General features: G+C 42.2%; 1 protein-coding gene across 1 annotated transcript; it reads right to left on the reverse strand.

Moving 5' to 3' along the window:
• Window positions 1–9,386: 9,386 nt before the first annotated feature.
• LOC122927078 lies at window positions 9,387–17,973 on the reverse strand. Its single transcript, XM_044278652.1, has 8 exons — window positions 17,884–17,973; window positions 12,361–12,493; window positions 12,058–12,153; window positions 11,786–11,928; window positions 11,397–11,664; window positions 10,996–11,174; window positions 10,234–10,292; window positions 9,387–9,537 (listed from the first exon to the last, which is right to left on the reverse strand). The coding sequence occupies exons 1-8, from the start codon at window positions 17,971–17,973 to the stop codon at window positions 9,387–9,389; spliced, it is 1,119 nt and encodes a 372-aa protein (XP_044134587.1).
• Window positions 17,974–21,430: the final 3,457 nt, after the last annotated feature.

A 21,430-nucleotide genomic window follows, 5' to 3' on the forward strand; every position in this document is an offset into this window, starting at 1 on the left:
CACTTCTCCCTGTACACGGATGAAACATCCGGTGTCGGGGGTAGCAGCCAATGGCAGACGGGGAAGGGGACGAGCCTCCCTAACGTCATCCATTGTGCAGGGACCAGGAGCGGCACAGGGAGCGGGGTAAGTATATTCCCTCTGGGGGGCCCGCCACATGGGGGGCTGTTTGTGAAATTGGATAATCCCTTTAACAAATCATTCAGCTCAACTCTTCCTGCTGTGAATTCCCTGCATGGAAGGCTGGAGAAGATTAGCCAACATGTGGGGAAAAAAATCCAGCATGTTGTGAGGAATCCATAAAAATGTCCAACTTTGTTTTTCAAAGGTTAAAAAACTCCTAGCTAACGTGGCTTAACTTAGAGGCTTCCAGGCCCTCTTAGTCCCTCTCCGACCTTATTCAGTGTCTCCTGAGGTTTTAGATCGCAGTGGTATAGCCAAATTATATCTATCTTTACTTTTACCCAATTCAATGTATGTCCTTTATACCATACGTTTGACTGTTTTACTCATGTATTCTGTTTTCTTATCTACTTGTGCCTTGCGATTGTAACCCCACACCAAGTCTACTAGATACTAATTGTAGCATTGCAAATCTGTATTTTAAAATATATGGTTAAGTAAAGAATAAAAAATAAAAAAAACTCCAGCATGAGTTACAGGTCAATAACTGCTGCCGTGTTTCGGATAAAGACAATCCTTTATCATAGCTCATCTCCATTATGAACACAAAGCTTTTAAAATTCACATATGCTGGTCACCTGACCAGGCAGAGACTCATCCCTTTTTTCTTAACCCATTGATGTCCAGGTAGCTTGCATGTGTGACACAAATATAACATAGGGACATGAAAACATTATGGACACATTAACTACATTCGGATTGGCTACATCGATGAGATGTTTATTGATCCATTTTCTAAATGGGCCAGTAGTACAACCCATGTAGTGTTTTCTGCAATCCTTGCAGGACACCAAATAGACTTCCAATTAAATAATTTTTTATAGCTTTAGTGTGACCACTAGTAAGAGAGAAGTAGCTCTTACTAATCTCCATGTAACCGCACGCTTTGTATCTTGCATGGCCGCACCTATAACTGTCATTTACAGACAACCATGTATTAAACTCAGACTTACTGGCAACACATAGACTTGGAGACAGTGACAATCTGAGGTAGCCTTTCTTCTGGCAACCATTTTCCCACGTAAAGCTAACTCTTGAGACTACAAGAAATTTAGACTAGAACCTTCAGAATCACAGGTGCATATCCATGAAGCAAACAGGATTATAAAAAAGAAAATGGCTGCACACCATTATACATACAAACAATAAAGCTAAGAAATAGGGGTCATTCTAAGTAAAAGTGGCACAATACGTACTATAAATGAGTCAATGGAAGTTCTTAGCGCACATATTTGATCAAACGTGTGTCGGGCCCATCTACCAGGCGTCAAGGTGGCTTCCGCAGATGGGTCCCTAACACTAATATACTGCCTCTCTTTGGACTTACCTAAGCCTACAATATTCAGGGCAGTGTAGGAACCAGCTACATACGTACTCTGCTCAGAAGTCCCAGGTAGATGGGCATGTTCAGTCTAAAAGAGACGCTACCCTCAATATATACTACAAAATAATTTAGACTAGACCCTTCAGAATCACTGGTGCATATCCATGAAGCAAACATAATTATAAAAAAAGAGAATAGCTGCACACCGTTATACATACAAACAAGAGAGCTAAGAAATGGGGGTCATTCTAAATAAAAGTGGTACAATGCTGACTATAAATGGGTCAATGAAAGCTCTTAGCGCACATATCTGCGGAAGCCACCTTGACGCCTGGTAGATGGGCCTGACACACGTTTGATCAAATATGTGCGCTAAGAGCTTCCATTGACCCATTTATAGTAGGTATTGTACCACTTTTACTTAGAATGATCCCCATTTCTTAGCTCTATTGTTTGTATGTATAACAGTGTGCAGCTAACTCTTGAGACAACACTGCTTTTTGCATCAGTACTGGAATATATTTCCATACTATCTGTTTAACCTGATTTAATTGTCGAGTAAATCTGGTGACAAATGTCACAGTGCTCAATGTGTGTGTGGACTCTTGAGTTGTATTCACACTACCCTGTTTATTAATTAGCAATTTCCAATCAAGTTTGGAGGCTCTCTGATAGGCACTATTAAAATTTGCTTCAGAATAGCATCTTACCTTCAACCTGGACCACAGTTTCTCAGATTCCATGTGGAAAAACATCCTCACGTGAACAATTCCTACTTAGTCTAACCCACTCTCTATATGGTATATTATTGATAATATAGCAGGGATGGCACGATGTGGCAAAAAGGACGGTGATTTCTACAACTTTGTATTATTTTGTGTGCCTAGGTCAATGTCCAGAAAATTTATTGTTGAACCTCCCATAATCGTTGTAAATTTTAGATTTAGTGGAATGTCACTGACATAATTTACTAATTCTCTGAATTCACATTTAGACTCCCTCCAAATCACTGGCAAATCATTGATAAAACATCCGAGGGACATAATGAAGGGATTCACAAGGGTATAAAATACCGCTCCTCCCATCTGACCATAGAAACATTTTCAAACTGGCGCTTTAAGAAGACAGATTACTAACAATCTCACAGATGTAGCCAATCAGGATATTGTGTATCCATGTTATGGGACCATTTCACAGATTGTCATGCTGGCAGCTCTTCTGCTTTATCTTTTTTGGGTATTGAAAAAGTTTTAAGGGACAGGAGGTGACTGAAATTACTTAATAGAGAAAAAAGTGTTTTTGCCTTGGGCACTAGACAACCAAAATAGTTAAACTCTCATCAGGATCTTATTTACTGCTATAAAGTCTGAGCCCCATAGTGCAGTGTTATACAAGGGTTACAAATATTGATGATATAATTGCATTATGATTATACAGTGGCTTAGGGATCGCCATAGCAACCATAGCAGTGGCTATGGGGCCCTACGCCACTGGGGGCCCATCCGGACCGCATTCATTTTTTTTTTTATATATATATATATATTTTTTATTTTTTATTTTTATATATTTTTTTTATTAACACACACAGGCAGCCAGGCCCGACCGCCCACCCAGTGTAGTGGGCGGGGGTGGGCGGGGCGCGGGCGGTCCGCGGCTCGGGCCTGGCTGGGGGGGAAGCCAAGGAGTAGTCAGGTCAGGACTGGAGCAGGCGGGCCCGGGGCGCACTGCCGCATGAGCAGAAGATGAGGTAGGTGGTGGAGGGGGCCGGAACGGGGGCGTACCTGTGGGTTGGCCACTCTGTGAGGTCTGCTGTAGTGTGAAGGACCTGCGAGGATGTCACAGTCATGTGATCAATTACAATAGGGGTGGAGTTTAGTGTGGAGGGGATACTAAAGAGTGAGTGGAGGACTTGTGGTGATGTCACCCGGAGGCGGAGCCAGGCACCAGCGCAGGAAGGAAATATTTCCTCCTAGTAACTAGAGGGAGGACGCGGGCTCAGGCGGTGGAGAGGGCCAGGCTGGGGGTGTACCTGTTGTGGAGCCAGAGGCCTGGAGGTACTAGGGAGGGAGTGGTCCCGCCGGCCGCACTGACGCCAGTCAGATTAGCGCTCTCTGACTGAGATTGAGTGAGAGAGAGGAACCTCAGTCTCGCACTGCTACTGCTGCTAGCCTGTGCCTGCCTGCGCTGTACTGGACCGGTCCTCTGCTCGGTGCTCCTGCCTCCTCCTCAACTGGTCTCCAGTCCTGCCACTCCAGTCTATGCCTGCTGTGACTCTAAATAAAAGTAAGAAGTCAAAGTGAATTTAAGAAAGTGAGAACTTATGATTTCTGAGATACTTAAATCTAAATTCTGAAGTTAAAAAAAGCTGCCTGCAGAGTAAGGCCCCCAAGAGAAGCAAGGGGCGCCCTCCTTATTATTGCAGGTCTGCAGGCAGCTCTTTTTAACTTCAGAATTCAGATCATGAGACTCAGTCTCACTAATTACAAATTTACAGCACACACCCTCTAGTGTTCACCATCAGACAGGGGAAGGAAGAGACCCCAGAACTAGAGTGTGCCCCCCAACTTGGGGGGCACACTGACACTCTAGTTCTGGGGTTTCTTTTCATCCCTTCCCTACCCTGTCTGATGGTGGACACTACAGGGGTGTGTGCTGTAATTAGTGAGAGTCTGATGATCTGAAGTTAAAAAGAGATGCCAGCAGTGATAAGGAGGGTGCTTCTTCCTTCTTTTGGGGGGCACACTCTAGTTCTGGGGTTTCTTCCACCCCCCCCTTCCTTATATGACAGACTAAGGGTACTTTTACACTTGCGGCAGGACGGATCCGGCAGGCTGTATTTCGCTGGACTGCTGCTCTGTCCTCATTGACTATAATGGGGATGGGGCGGAGCTCTGGCGCAGCACGGCACTGCGCGGTGAGAGGCCACCGGACGAAGAAGTCGGACTTGCAGTACTTTTCGGCCGCCAGCCATTCACCGCACACTGCCGCGCTGCACCGGAGCTCTGTCCTCGTTCCCATTATAGTCAATAGGGATGGAGTGGCGGCTAGCCGAAATAGCGGCAGGACGGATCCAACAGGCTGAACCGCCTGTCGGATCCGTCCTGCCGCAAGTTTGAAACTACTTGCAAGTGTGAAACTGCTCATGGCGGTGGGAGATCTAGGATGGGTGTTTGGGTGGGAGCTCTGGAAGGGGTGGTGGGAGGCTCGATAGATATGTAGGGGCTGGGGGGGGGCCCATAAATATTTTTTGCTATGTGGCCCATGCATTTCTAGCTACGCCCCTGTGATTATACATACATTATGGTTACCTATATTTCTTATATTTATGAATGCTGCTGTACAAGTACTGCATTTTCATGTGCCGCCTAAATATTTGTATCACACATGCAAACTATCTGCATATTAATGGGTCAAGAAAGGAGGAAGGTGTTTCCACCCAGTCAGATGACCAGTATATGTGCATTTTAAAAGCAATCGCAGCATTCAACCTATCAGGGGGTTTAAAAAAATTGCCACGTTTTGTTCAATCAAAATGTCTGGGATGGCCTCTCCATGATCAAATGGATGAGGTGAGTATGTTTTTGTTTTTATTGCCTTTTCAGGAAAAATTATTCGTTACCACGAAGCAACAAGAAATTCGGATTCATGGCGAATCAAATTTTTCTTAAAATTCTGATTGAATTCCACTTCGATTCACTTAACACTAGTAGAGATAAATGAGAATGACAAACAATTGTAATATGCTTTATTCACAGGGACTCAAAGTGCAGAGATATTTGTGGCAGGAGTGTCTCCCTGGGAAGTCAGTGGCTGCCATATAAGTGCTCAACTTCAACACATAACGCACACTAGCGTCAAAGCTATGATGGATTGTTTTTATCCAAAGGGATTAGTGGTTAATACTGACCTGTGATTCATGCTGGAGTTACTTAACCTTTGAGAAATTAAATTTTTATAGATTCCTCACGATGTGATAGAAATTGTTTCCCAAGTGTTGTGTGTAAGGAACCTTCATAAGTACCATATTGGATTATATCATGTTTTTTATGGAGTTCCTGGATCTGCATTAAAAGGGTTTTCCGAGACTTTTAGGCTGGTTTCACATGGGCGTTGCGGGAAAAGGTGCGGGTGCGTGGCGGGAACATGCACGATTTTTCCGCGCGAGTGCAAAACATTGTAATGCGTTTTGCACGCGCGTGAGAAAATTTGCCATGTTTGGTACCCAAACCTGAACTTCTTCACAGAAGTTCAGGTTTGGATTAGGTATTCTGTAGATTATGTTTAAAACATGTTTATAAGGGAAAATAATAGCATTCTTAATACAGAATGCATAGTACAATAGGGCTGGAGGGGTTAAAAAAAATTGCAAAAATGTTTTACTCACCTTAATCCACTTGATCGCGCAGCCGGCATCTCTTCTGTCTTCTTCTTTGCTGTGCACAGGAATAGGACCTTTGATAACGTCACTGTGCTCATCACATGGTCCAATCACATGGTGCATCACCGTGTGAGGGACCATGTGATTGGATCATGTGATGTGACGTCACCACAGGTCCTTAGCCGGCAGCTCAACATTACAGAAGAAGACAGAGATCCGCAACTACGCGATCAAGAGGACTCGTGAGAATTTTTTTTTTTTTAACCCCTCCATCACTATTTTACTTTGCATTCTGTATTCAGAATTCATTTTTTATGCGGCCGGCGAAAATAGCTGAGCGCTGGCTCGGCTATTTCCGTCGACCCCATAGAAATGAATGGGAGCGGGGGCTGCACATGTGCGGTACGCTCCCATTTACTTCTATGGGGACCCGGCTTGTCTTATAAACCCGCACCTATATAGAGAATGGAGCCCAGCAAGGTGTTGGCTGGAGGACTCCGGTCCGGCCACCACCTTGCTGGGCTCCATTCTCTATATAGATGCGTGTCTATAAGACAATGGGAGCATGTCCTAGCCATATGCCCCTATTGTCTATGATGAGACAACCCCTTTAAGGGTCATTTGCATGGGCTGATTGAAAGAGCAATTATTGGGAACCAACCATTTGTTCCGCACCATTGCCAGCTTTTTCATCAACGATCGTTACTATGATCATTTTTCCCAATAGATTTTCATTGTTTGTCTGCAGCAAAATTTTGTTTACTAAGGACATTATGCTGCCAACATGAAAAACTGTGATTTTATGTGGCGCATAAGCTATTGTATTACCTAACAGACTGAGGATGTGCTAGTTACCTTTTTCATCTCACTGTTGGTGGTGTCATTGGAGCACCAGGTTGGAAGTAAGTAATTAATGCAGTAAACCATCGGACATCAGCGCTGCTGGTTTAATAATAGTATATCACTAGCTGCTGTTTCCAGCACAGCAATAAGGTTATAGTGGCAAACCCCTTTAAGTGTATAGTCCCAGAGCAGTAAATGTAAGGGTTTGGTTGACAACACTATATTTCTACTGTACAAAGATTTATTCAAAATGTATTTACAGTTTTGCAACACTACATATAAATATTCACAGTTACAAGTATACAGTCCCCCTAGTGTCACAGAATAGGTAGCATTTCCTAATATTTGGACTTTATTAATAGTAATCTCTTAAGGCCTCTTTCACACGCGCGTGTGTGCTCCATGGCCGTATTGCAGACCGCATTTGCCGTTCCATGGGAATTCCGCATCACGGATGAAGACCCATTCACTTGAATGGATCCACAAATCCTGAGATGCGGAATGGTGCGGAACGGAAGCACGGAACGGAACCCTATGGAAGCATTGCGGAGTGCTTTCATGGGGTTTCATCCCGTACTTCCGTTCCGCAAAAAGATAGAACATGTCCTATCTTTTTGCAGAACGGGCGGATCGCGGACCCATTAAAGTGAATGGGTCCATGATCTGCCGCGGCTGCCCCATGGTTGGTGTTCGTGCATTGCAGCCTGCAATTTGCGGGACGCAGCACGTCCACAGGGCGGACACGTTCGTGTGCAAGAGGCCTATGAAAACAAAAGAAAAGGCTGAAATTGAATGTATATGAAAAACATAGACTTTAAAATGCTGAGTAAAATGAAGTTTCATTCAATTTAAACGCAACATGTTTTAATTAAAAACATTTTCTACTTATTTTTTAAAATTTGTATACACAGTGTTTGTTTTGCACAACATAAATGAAAACCATTAATAATAAATGGATTTGTCTGCATTTACAGATATTTTTCCCCGTAAAAATGGAAAACATCTCTAAACCAAATGGATCCCATTTTTTATCAATAGCTGCCGGGTCAATCATACAACAGATTTGCAACTTTCAGTTATAACAGAAACCATAGCACAGATGTAAGCCAAACCTTCCTTATGTCATACAACTGTTATGTGTAGTTTTACACATGGGGCCTTGTAAGTAAGAAGTAATCACACTGTAGCTTTCATTTTGTAAGAGCAGGTTGAAGGGGTTTTCTGAGACTTTTATACTGATGACCTATCCTCTGCATAGGTCATCAGTATCTGATCGGTAGGGGTCCAACACCCAGCATCCCGGCTGATCAGCTGTTTGAGAAGTCACCGATAATGCAGTAGCGTCACAGCCTTCTTGCAGCTTAGCCTAGGCCAGTGATGGCTAACCTTGGCACTCCAGCTGTGGTGAAACTACGACTTCCAGCATGCTCCATTTATTTCTACAGAGTTCTGAGAGCAGCCAATCAAGGGGGGCATCTTGGGAGTTGTAGTTTTACCACAGTTGGAGTGCCAAAGTTAGCCATCACTGGCCTAGGCCATGTGCCGTCACATTCATCAGTCACATGGCCTAGGAGCAGCTCAGCCCTCTCAAACAGCTTATCAGCTGGGGTCCCGAGTTTTGGACTCCCATCAATTAGATACTGATGACCTATCCAAAGCATAGGTCATCAGTATAAAAGTCTTGTATGTATTTTGCAGTCGGCAAAAAACTGATCTGCAAAAAATACGGATGGCGTCCGTGTGCAGTCCGTATAGATGGCCCCTAGTAGAACAGTCCTATCCTTGTCCGTAATGCGGACAATAATAGGACACGTTCTATTTTTTGGCGGAACGGAAATACGGACACACAGAAATGGAATTTACACGGAGTAACTTCTGTTTTTTTTTTGCGGACCCATTGAAATGAATGGTTCCGTATATGGTTCACAAAAAAAATGAAACGGAGACGGAAAGAAAATAAACTTGTGTGCATGAAGCCTAAGGGTGTCCCACACAGTGTTTGTTGCAGTTTTTGAACCAAGGCCAGAAGTGGGTACAGCAGGAAGAAGTCTTTTTTTTATATATATATTCCATTATATTTGTCATTCCCTTCCAACCCACTACTTCTGGCTTTGTGTGACACCACCCTCAGAAATGAAAACTGAACTTTGATTGGTAAGTTTTCTGCTAAGACAGTCTCTAATAATGTTTAGTACATAATGACAATCAACCATTGCTATAAGGAATGTGTGTTCTCTATCCAGTGCCAAACATTTACATTCACATAGGCATCTAAAATCAAGTGCTATTTTTCAGAGCAAAAGTAGTCGAGCATCTTTCTCAGACCACCAATGATAGTGCTAAATCAGTCAACCTCTGGAGTTTCCAGGCCTTTCACTTTATATTAAGTAGCGGTGAATGTATATAGCTGGTGATAAGAGCAAGGTCATAAGTCATGCAATTACTTGAAACAAAGCTCAACAAGAGCGAAACGGCAGTTGCCTCCTAGCGGTGTTTGGCCCGCATGACGCTGAACTTTTTATGTGAATAAAGCTGCGAAGAGTATTTTTTGGGGGAGTGCCGCATTCTTTTTTCTTTTCTCTCCTTTCATGCAAATACTTTGTTTAGTCCAGTTTTAAGTGTAAAGGTCAAAATCTCCAAGAAATTGAATTGCTACTTTTACATTTGACATTTGCACGTCTTAATAGCTAACACTGAGCGTATGAGTCCATTTCGGCTTCTGAAAGTATATGTTTCATATTCCTGTGGTACACAACCATTTCCTGACCCTTCAGCCCAAGCCAAGCAGTAATCTCTGTTACGAGAATCCCTAAAAAAAAATATTAAATCATTATGGAGATTTGTAGCATAAGCAAACCTAGATGATGTGCCATAAGCACACAAATGGAACACAGTGCATGGAGAAGATCGAAATAAAAATAAAAAAGCAAAAAGATCAATACATTTTGAATGAACAATAAAGAAAAGGGATGAGCGAACCTGAACTTTACTGTTCCGGGTTTGGTGTTCGGGTGGTGTAGGAAATCCGTTATATATTCCGTTATAACGGAATTCATAGACGGAATGCAAAGCGGAAGCCTTTAAGAGGCATTCCGTTTTTATCATTCATGATAGAAGTTTATGGCTAAGCATACCCTAAGCATACCAGATCAGTCTGGTTTCCGTTATGAAGGATTTTGTTTTCCATCATGCATAACGGAAACCAGACGGATCCGTTATGCTCAGCCATAGACTTCTATTATAATGGATCAAAACGGAATGCCTCTTAAAGGCTTCCGTTTTGCATTCCAGCTATGAAATTCCATTATAACAGAATTCCTACACCACCCTGACGCTGTAAAGTTTGGGTTCCTTCATCCCTAGAACTTTGGTTGCATAATAATATTTTTCTTTATCGGTCTACATGATATACAAATGTCTACATGATAATGAAAAATTATGCTGATGAAACGAGGTGACTAAAGGAAATCAGATGCAGGGGAAAAGTCAAGCCAGCTGTGCTTACCTGAGCAGACAATGATTTCCTGATGAACAGCCTCCTAAGCAACGTCCTACATCAATTTCCTAGAAGATTTACAAGACAAAGAAATTCAAATCACATCACCATCTCTGAACAAAAGCCAATGCATAACACTCATTTGCTTTAGTAGAAACCTTTTTACATATCAACAACTATCTCTACACCACATAAGTCCTCCATACACAGCTGGTCGGGTCAAAATCCAACAAACAAGAGCCTTGCCCAACAAGAAAGATCAAAATGTATTACAGTATCTCAGAAACACTCTTTTTAAATGAGCCTCTTTATATTAGCAACCACTAGTAAGGTACTTTCAAGCTTAGCTATGTATGCTTCACACATAAGGTTTCTCTAGAACAGCAACTCTAGATTAACTTGCAGGATAGCAAGCTGAACTGGATGGACAGATGTCTTTTTTCAGCCTTATAAACTAAACGAAAATTGACAATTTTAGACAAGCTGCATATGAAAGGTGCTGCCTGATCTCACAGACCTATTAACTTGAATGGGCCAGTCTAGCATGAAAAATGGACCAAAATGGTGCATTACACAATTTTCTCTTCATAAACAGATTCGGACAGACTAGGACATAAGCATTGCTCATCTGTATAAAACCTGGCAACTGTTAAACCATAGCAGTTCACATGAAAATGTATTTTTATTCTTTCCAATAAAGATACAACTAACAATGCTATCTTACAGTATATAACTAACAGAAAACTGTTCCAGAGAAAATAGATACATTACCTTTAGTCTTTCTTCTTTGACACCCTTGGCATTATAGATGACTTCATAGTAATATTCAAGATAGGTGACCCTATAGCAATTCTCCTTCATTTCACACGTTTCCACAGTCTTCACTACCTCTGCTCCATTTGGACTGTCAACAACTACAGTGTCAAATTTAGTTGGGGAGCAGTGAAGACCTATAAAGATATACGGTGAAGGTTACTTACTCCATATTATTAAACCAAGAGATTATAAATGTCAGAGGCCAGTAGGCGATACTAGTTGTCTGCATCACTGTTTACAGTTACCAATATATAGCAACATACATTTGCATATTCATTAATTATTGCTTATGCTTTTCAATATGGTAATATATATATATATATATATATATATATATTGTCACACGTTAACTATACCTGAACTAACTGTGGGACTTGAGCATTTTCCTACATCCAATGTTGATTCAAACGGTGTGTCTGTGAAGAATGTCTTCAGAAACGGCATTCGGATACATTCCTGTGGGGTGGGATTGCATTGACAGTCCTCAATCACCTCCACTTCTTGAACTCCCTGGAAAAGCAGAACCCTCTCCAGTCCAACCTTTGTTGGTTGACAGCTATTTTCATGGGGACACGATGGCTCTGAGGTTGACGTCAGCGTTGTATCAGGCATTCTCTCTCTTAACTATAACAATACAATAAAATTGTACATGATGTATGCCATTATGTGAAATATATCAAGAAGCTTCAAAAGAAAATTTGAGAGCAATAAAATAATGTAGCAAAAATAATATCATAACATTAACCTTTTTATTTTTCAGGAACTCCAGCATTGATGAATGTTTTGAAAGCCCATGAATTCCAGAATTGTAAGAATTAAATCTTTGGGGGACTCCACAGTGAGATCTGCACAAGCCCACATCCACACTTACAGGACTGCCAGATATATCTATAGAGACACATGAATAATATTAGCATAAATGCAAATAATAGTAATAATATTTGCAACCTTTATATCAGATACAATGTAGTGAACATAGTCCCAGAGCATCGGTCCACTCAGGACACAAGTACCTACCTTGTCCAATATAGAGAAAATTGCTATGTCTTTTACAGCATCCTCGTTCTGTAAATAAATTCCTTCTGTCAGCAGGCCTGCTTATGATACCGTCATCTGCAGAAGAGTACACTGCATTAGTGCACAGTAAGCAAACACACAGGACTATACAGCATGCTAAATACTTGGAATAAGAACACCTTCTCTCTGCAGAGCTGCAGATCATATCAGCACTACAGAAATAACTGGATGACTTAATAAACAAATGAAACTTTGTCTTTCTTTGTGCTTCTTCAAATGAAAAAAAAAAGGGAGAATACTTACAAGCAGCACCCAAGAAGCAAAGTAAACTGCAGATATTAAGCTTCACTAGCAGTGAGTACTCCATGTCTGTTTCCCAATATTGCCTCCAAGATACTGGAAGATTATCTACACTTACACCAGAGACCTTTATATCCTTAGGGAGACAGATCTAACATGTATATTGGTGCCAAGGATACAATAAGAGGCTTCTGAGATTGAAATCTTAAAACAACACAAAAGTGGTGTCAACCCTTAAACTAATTGAATTTCCCCACTTAAATATCTCTAAAACAGTGGTTAAGGTCCACATCAAAGAATTGTTTCAAATACCAAATTACCCCCTAAGCATGGGTCATCTTTTGGTTTTATTTACTAGCTCGGCTTGAGGTGTGAGCTCAAACTACTTCTGCTAGCCAAATGAAGGCTTAATTAGCTTTCCCTCCCTTTGAAAAGTAAGAAAAGCACTTGAAAGCTATTCTTCTCTTCTTCTCAGTTGTCTTTCATCTGTAATTAAAACACTTTCACGACACTTGAATGTTTAAGTCCACAGTGTTCTTTTGATAAACGGAGACTTCAAAGGAGCGATCATTCTGCAGCAAGAATGATAATGTTTGCATTATATATGTGTTGTATAGGAATATATTATGTAGGCATATGTGAATAATAAGTGAAAGATGAGTCAACTATTACATAAATCACCCACATAATGATAGAAGATAAAAAAATGTATTAAGATAAAATTAAAGTTGGACTTTCAGATTGTTTTTGCGTGTATAGGCACAATTACAGTGCGCCAATGTGCAAACGATTGTCGGGAAGTAAGGCGATTATTTTCCCGACAATTGCTGCTCATTAGTGTAGGTGAAGCACTGCATTTACATGCAGAGATCGCCTCCACAGTATGAAGATGAGTGATGGCTACTGCTACAGCTCGTCATCATACAGCTGAATTATTTCTGGGCAGCAGTTTGTTTACACAGCATGTCTGCTGCCCAGGAACGATGACCGAGGTGTCTGCATAAATAATAATAACAGTCTTTATTTATATAGCGCCAACATATTCCACAGTGATTTACAATCAGGGGGTACAGAGTCATAAATAACAGCAACAGACAAGTCAACAATTAAAACAAGAGGAGTGAGGGCCCTGCTTACAAGAGCTTACAATCTATGACAAGATAGGGGTGGCAGAGAAAGTAACAAGTGCTTGTTTGGTACAATGGTCCAGCTATCTTAACACAATAGGGCAGTATATAAAAAGCTGCATAAGCCAGTCGCCAGCCGATATCTGTAGTACTTCTGAGTGCATGGAGTGAGGATATTTGACAATAGATCAGGTTCAAAAGAATGATGATGAAGGGGTGTGAATGGATGAACGGTTTTACCCGATGAACAAGCGTTTCACACATTCATCACAAGTTTATCGGGTAACGTGCAGCACCTTTAAACGGACAGATTATCAGAAACTGTTCATAGGAAAGTTTATTCCAGATAATCGGCCTGAACCAGGGGCAGATTGGCCATAGACCTTACAGGGAAATTTCGAGGTGGGCCGATGCCCAGGGGGCTGCCCAAGCCCCCATCTCTGTTGTTGGCTGGGTACAAAATAAGTATATGTATAAATTTACGCTGTGCGAATCAGGTACTCAGGTACCTGGCCAGCGACATGCTGTCCTGAATTGAACTATTTTCCGCATATCACTTCCTCACCCTGCTCCATATCTTAATCAGACAATTGGAGGAGGGCAGAACATGGTGACTACTGATGGCCAACACAGAGGGACAGCTTTTGGGGCAATATATTGTGCTGCACTGTGGTAGATGGTATTCTGCTCTATGATAGTGTTGACCCCCCCCCCCCCTACTTTTGTTGCCCCACTTCCTGTCAATTTAGACCCTCCTATGACATGGGACCACTTTTAAGTATTTTTTTCTAGGGCCACTTTAGGTTTCCAATCCGCACCTGGCCTGAACATTGAGCCGTTTATTTGCAGAATAAGTGCTCAATGGGGAGAGAGGAGAAAGCAGCTCTGGCATAAGCTTATGTTTAAGGACAGGGGTTAGCAACTTTCAGCACTCCAGCTGATGTGAAACTACAATGCCCAGCATGCACACTTGCTCAGCTGTTCTTGTAACTTCTATAGGAGTAAATGAAGCATTCTGGGAAATGTTGTTTCAGAACAGCTGGAGTGCCAGAGGTTGCTGATCCCTGTTCTAGGAGAACCAAAGGATCCAATGTTGAAATTCAGTGCATTTGATCCTTCTCTCAGCAGACATCGTCTGTGGAGGGAGAAAGGGAACTCCCCATACATATTAAATTGTCGGCCAGTCCCCCTGAAAACGACAGATTCAGCCGACAATAGTCTAATGTGTATGGGAGACTTTATTCGCTCAAGTGTCTGCATTACAAAACAACAGTTCAGTAAACAATAGGTGAGAAAGAACTTGAATAAGGACAATACATTGACACTTTGATCAGTGGTGTCTGTTATTAATCAGTGCTCCACAAAATTATTATGCTGCAGTAATTCAATTTTGTTCAATGTAAATATCTAACTTCACATTGTGTTTGAGATATGTTGTCTCCCTAAAGAGTATAGGAACTAAAATGTAGTAATTATCCTTTTGTAATGGTTGTGAAATTCATGTTTTATTATGCAAACTGGAAAGTAACATAGAACATAATAATAACGTTAAATAATGCAAAGTGACAACTAACAAGGTATAAATGGGCTTATACTGACCGTACACATTTAAAATGAAATGGACAACCCCACCGTTATCAACAGGATCAGCCAAACATCTAGATAAGGCTGTGCATCCCCAATCTAGGGGTAGCCAACAGACCCCTTGATTTCTGCCATCAGGGGAAAGAAAGACTAGGGGGTCTATTAGACCCCTGATCAGGCAGGCGATTGTGGGGAGGGAAGCGTTCCACTCCGGCAATCACTTGCTCGCTAACGGAGAAGACAGCTGCTATTACATGCAGTGATCTCTTCCGCAGTATGGGGAGGAGAGATGACTACGCGATCGCTCGTCCCCATGCTGAACAGTGGTTTGCTGGAGGCAGATCGTGATTAGACAGCACAATCTGCCGCAGGAAAATACTGAACTTTCAGTATGCTGAAAGATATGGATTGCCTAATGAACGAGTGTTTGCTCATTTATTGGGCAATCGGCAGCAGTATTACACTGCAAGATGATCGCTAATAAACGTTCATATGAAAGCTTGTTAGTGATCATCAGGCAGAAAATCTTCCCATGTAATACACCATTAGGCTACATCCACACATTGTGGATCAGAAAATCACGGATACCAGCCATGTGAATGTAGCCGGCCCTATGATCGAAATGCTCTATCTTTTTTGCGGGGCAGCGGAATGGATCTACGGATGCGGACAGCACATTGTGTGCTGTCCACATCTTTTGCAGCCCCACTGAAATGAATGGGTCCACACTCTTTCCGCAAAATTGCAGAATGGATGCACAGCCAAAAATACGGTCACATGAATGCACCCTTAGGTGTGTTGGATTTCAAAATAAACGATTCTTTGTTCCCCTAAGGTGGAACTTAGTTGTTGTTTGTTTCAATGTCCGTTCCGTTTTTTTTGCGGATAGGATGCGGACCCATTCATTTCAATGGGTCCACAAAAAACACGGACAGCTCAGTTCCGCGTGGGTGTAATATGTTTTGATGCGTTTTTCACGCGTGTGATAAAAAACTGAAGGTTTACAAACAACATCTCTTCGCAACCATCAGTGAAAAACACATTGTATCTGCACTTGCTTGTGGATGCAATGCGCTTTTCACTGAAGCCCCATTCACTTGTATGGGGCCAGGGCTGCTTTAAAAAACGCAGAATATAGACTATAGGCAACGCAGAACTGATGCGTGAAAAAAACGCTCATGTACACAGACACATTGAAATGAATAGGTCAGGATTCAGTGCGGGTGCTATGCGTTCACATCACACATTGCACACGCGCGGAAAACTCGCTTGTGTGAAAGGGATCTTACACTTCTTTCATTAGCAATCTGCAGGAAACTGCAGCTCCTGGCAGCATCACAGGCACCGCTTGACCATGGGGGCCGGTATTATGACAGCACCCTAAAGCCATTCCTAAATAGGCCATAAAAAATGTAATGTTTTGGCCTGATGAAATGATTATGCTAAAAATCTGAATTCGTTGAAATCTCCCCCTCCTGAAAGAGAAGTTTGCGACAGTTGAATGCGTATTATAAGGTATTATGTACCCCCTTATTATTAGCAGTCACTTTGGTAAAGCTTCATGTTTTTAAATGATCACAGAACTTATAATTTACAGTAGGAGGCACATTATCCCATATATGACATACATATGTTTGAATTAGTGTGATCTTTCATCTCCTAAAATAGGAAGGACTGATCTTCACTGTATGTTACAGACCGTGTTTGACCACTTGGCACACTGTGGCATACATTTACTTTAGGGAATGTCTTGGCTAATGGCTCCATGATGTTCACTTTTTTCAGGATCAATAGCAAAAAACAAATTAGTGAAATTAAGTTTACTAGCTGAAAGATTTTATAAAAAGGTCCCCCCGCCCCCAAAAATACATTTTACCATTAAAAATATTTGAATTTTTAAAACCTTACCATACCATGCTGTAAATGTACGCCATGGCAACGCCCCCCAAATGTTATCGTGCAGGTTTCCGATGGCAGCTGGAAGCAATACAAAGGTCTCTGGGTCTGCCATGTCCAGAAGGCTGCCATAGGCAGGATCTTTTATGGATTAAAATCTGTGGGGGGAGTGGCTTGGCAGCTGAGCGTAATGGCCACGTGAAACTTCAGCTCCAGCACATAGCGGCTTACTTAGCGTGGTTTCCCCTGATACCTGCCGCTTCTTTTTGTCAAATTGTGCCAACAGCTTCTCTACGATGCCCATAGGCAAGAGGGCTCATGCCAAACAGGGCATGCTACTATGATAAGGATGCTGACAATGGGCCCGACGGAGCCTTGTCTATCTCCGCCATCTTCTGGGTCATCTCCCGCGTCTCCTCCGCAGCTGTGGCATGGAGCCTCCCAACTTCACAGCAATAGCCAAGCCTCACCTCAGCGTACCTTGCCTTCCTCCAGTGAATCTGAGAACAGACACCCAGCACGAGGAGCATAGAAAAGCAGAGGCCCAGAATCCAGCCTGCAGAGACAGCAGAGGTGAGTGCAAATTCTGAAGCCCCCCTACTTCTGATCAGCCAGCCTCTAATAATCTCATGAGAGACATGCTGGTAGCCTTCGGTTCAGCTCTCCACAAATTTTTCCTGCCTACTGGTCCCGCTTCTATTCTCCATTGCGGGCCTAGATTCCAGGGTTTCACATGTGGACACCAAGTTGGGGAATTTGCCGTCTCTCACAATCAACTTATTGACAATCATGAGGAAATGTCAGCGGACATAGAGAGCAAAAGGCTAAACTGATTGATCTAGAGGATCGCTCTAGGCAAAATAATATCAAATTTCGTGGTATACCAGAGGATATCGGGCCTTTAGACCTCATGTCCTACCTGCAAGCCTTTATCCAAAAGCTCTTGCCCTCTTGCTCTGCCCAGGATCTTGTTATTAACAGGGTCCATGGGATCACTCGGCCACGCCATCTACCAGAGACTGCACTGACTTTTTTCATGTAAAGGAGGCAGCCCTAGCCGCTGCTCACCAGTTGTCAGAGATCCATAGCATCGGCAGACCACGCCCGCCAATCTCCTCCACATAGTCTGATCTCCGAGTAGCACACAGTCAGTGCCGGAAAGGGTACCAAACATTGACACTTGGATGTTCCAGAAGGTGCTCTAGAGTAACCCTTGGGATCTTGGCAACAAACAGGACTTTGTCCCCACAAAGTTGATTTTTGCCAGGATAGTAAACCCCCCCTGGTGGTCCACACCATTCCAGTCTTTGCTCGAGTCAGATAAGACCTTTTCCTCTCTTTTTTTTTTCTTTGTTTATCCATTATGTTTTGTACTAATTACTATTGTTATGTCTCAGACGGGTATATTGCACAGAGAGCTACAAGTATGGTCTGGCTACTTTATTGGGCCCACTTTAGACTAGCTGGAGGAAATAGCTCCCTAGACATGTATTATGGTTCTTAAATTTGTATCTTTGAAAGTTTAAGGGTTCGACAGCCCGCAAAAACGCTCCTTTATGTGGTGTGAAGCACTACAACTTAAAGCTGACATACTTTGCGTGCAAGAGTCTCACATTATTAGCAAAGATGCACACAGGATTCAACATAATTTATGTCCCCATGTCGTGCAGTCCCACTGTCACAAGAAGCAGAGGGGTGTTGTATTTGGCCTTCAGTAACTCTGTTGCCTTCTCACCTATTACCACAATACTGGATACTAATGGTAGATTCTTCATTCAGGTGTGTACATTGAATAACATCAGAGTGCAGAAGGGTCATCTCATTATCTGTGGTGACGTCAATATTGTCCCTAATGCTGGGGTAGACTCAATAGCTACCACTAAGAGGCTATACAGGGAGTGCAGAATTATTAGGCAAGTTGTATTTTTGAGGATTAATTTTATTATTGAACAACAACCATGTTCTCAATGAACCCAAAAAACTCATTAATATCAAAGCTGAATATTTTTGGAAGTAGTTTTTAGTTTGTTTTTAGTTTTAGCTATTTTAGGGGGATATCTGTGTGTGCAGGTGACTATTACTGTGCATAATTATCAGGCAACTTAACAAAAAACAAATATATACCCATTTCAATTATTTATTTTTACCAGGAAACCAATATAACATCTCAACATTCACAAATATACATTTCTGACATTCAAAAACAAAACAAAAACAAATCAGTGACCAATATAGCCACCTTTCTTTGCAAGGACACTCAAAAGCCTGCCATCCATGGATTCTGTCAGTGTTTTGATCTGTTCACCATCAACATTGCGTGCAGCAGCAACCACAGCCTCCCAGACACTGTTCAGAGAGGTGTACTGTTTTCCCTCCTTGTAAATCTCACATTTGATGATGAACCACAGGTTCTCAATGGGGTTCAGATCAGGTGAACAAGGAGGCCATGTCATTAGATTTTCTTCTTTTATACCCTTTCTTGCCAGCCACGCTGTGGAGTACTTGGACGCGTGTGATGGAGCATTGTCCTGCATGAAAATCATGTTTTTCTTGAAGGATGCAGACTTCTTCCTGTACCACTGCTTGAAGAAGGTGTCTTCCAGAAACTGGCAGTAGGACTGGGAGTTGAGCTTGACTCCATCCTCAACCTGAAAAGGCCCCACAAGCTCATCTTTGATGATACCAGCCCAAACCAGTACTCCACCTCCACCTTGCTGGCGTCTGAGTCGGACTGGAGCTCTCTGCCCTTTACCAATCCAGCCACGGGCCCATCCATCTGGCCCATCAAGACTCACTCTCATTTCATCAGTCCATAAAACCTTAGAAAAATCAGTCTTGAGATATTTCTTGGCCCAGTCTTGACGTTTCAGCTTGTGTGTCTTGTTCAGTGGTGGTCGTCTTTCAGCCTTTCTTACCTTGGCCATGTCTCTGAGTATTGCACACCTTGTGCTTTTGGGCACTCCAGTGATGTTGCAGCTCTGAAATATGGCCAAACTGGTGGCAAGTGGCATCTTGGCAGCTGCACGCTTGACTTTTCTCAGAAAAGAAAAGAACTTGAGATCTGTAAAAGCGTGTTATTATTCTCAGGATAATAAAGCTGGGAAATTCTTAGCCAGTCACCTCAAAATGCGCGCAGTCAAATATAGAATACCCTATTACATTCAGTTGACGGCAGTAGGATCTATGACCCAAAAGCAATTGCAGATCAATTTCTGGACTATTACTTCTCATTATATAATCTTTGAAATTCCACTGAAACATATGTAGCCCCCCCCCCCCCTCAGATATCAGCACTTATATCTCAAATTTATATCTCCCAACCCTCACTCCTCAGCAACAAGTCTTATTATCTCTCCCCATTACTCATTCTGAGATTTTTTAGATTATTACCTCCCTGCCTCGATATAAATCCCCTGGCCCGGATGGCCTATCTAATATATACTATAAAACCTTTCAAGACCAAATGCTGGCTTACACTGAAGCATTCCGAGAGCGCTCCTTCCCAGAGGAGATGCTTGTGGCCACTATTGTAACCCTACCAAAGCCTTGCAAACCTGACAAACCCCAGTATTTCAGACCCATCTCCCTCCTAAACACAGATTTAAATATCTATGCCAAGACCCTACTACTATACTACCCTCATTAATAGGGATTGATCAGACGGGCTTTGTTAAGGGCAGGCAAATTACAGATCATACTCGTCAGGCTTTAAACTTAGTAGACTATATTAACCGAAGCGGCAATCAGGCCTTGCTGGTTAAGTTGGACACTGAGAAGAAATTTGATCGCCTTAACTGGTCGTTTGTCTACTCGGTGTTAAGATTTATGGGACTAGGGGAGACATACAAGCCCTCTACTATAAACCCTCGGCAAAAGCATTTGCTAATGGTGCAGTATTACCCTCATTTCCTTTAACAAATGGCACCCATCAGCGTTGTTCCCTATCACCCTTGATTTTCATTTTAGCCATTATACCAAGTGATTAGACTCCACAATGATATTCCTGGCATTCTGATTGGAGATAGACAACATTGCATATCCCTATATTCAGATGAGATGATGTGCGCCTGACTTTGTCCTCTCCCCAAACCGCTTTGCCAGTTGCCCTTTCAATCATTATAGAATCTGGTCGTTTATAAGGTCAATGAGACCAAATCCTAAATTCTTCCGCTAAACATCCCGGACCAAATATTGCACTCCATGAAACGTGACTTCCCTTTTGACTGCAGGCAAAAGTGTGTATAGTATTTAGGTATTGCTATTTCCTCGTCAATTTCACAGCTATACCATTTTAACTATTTACCCATATTGGAAAGGAAAAAACATTACACTCCCACATATAATAAATAAGAAATCTTATGTGTAGGCCGTATCGCGACTTTCCAAATGCTGATATTAACTAAACTTTTGTTTATTTTTAAGACTGTCCCCATCCCCGCATTGCTGCAACTACTCTTTCCAGAGCT

Source organism: Bufo gargarizans, chromosome 1 (assembly GCF_014858855.1).
Source record: "Bufo gargarizans isolate SCDJY-AF-19 chromosome 1, ASM1485885v1, whole genome shotgun sequence".
In the NCBI taxonomy this organism is placed as follows: domain Eukaryota; kingdom Metazoa; phylum Chordata; class Amphibia; order Anura; family Bufonidae; genus Bufo; species Bufo gargarizans.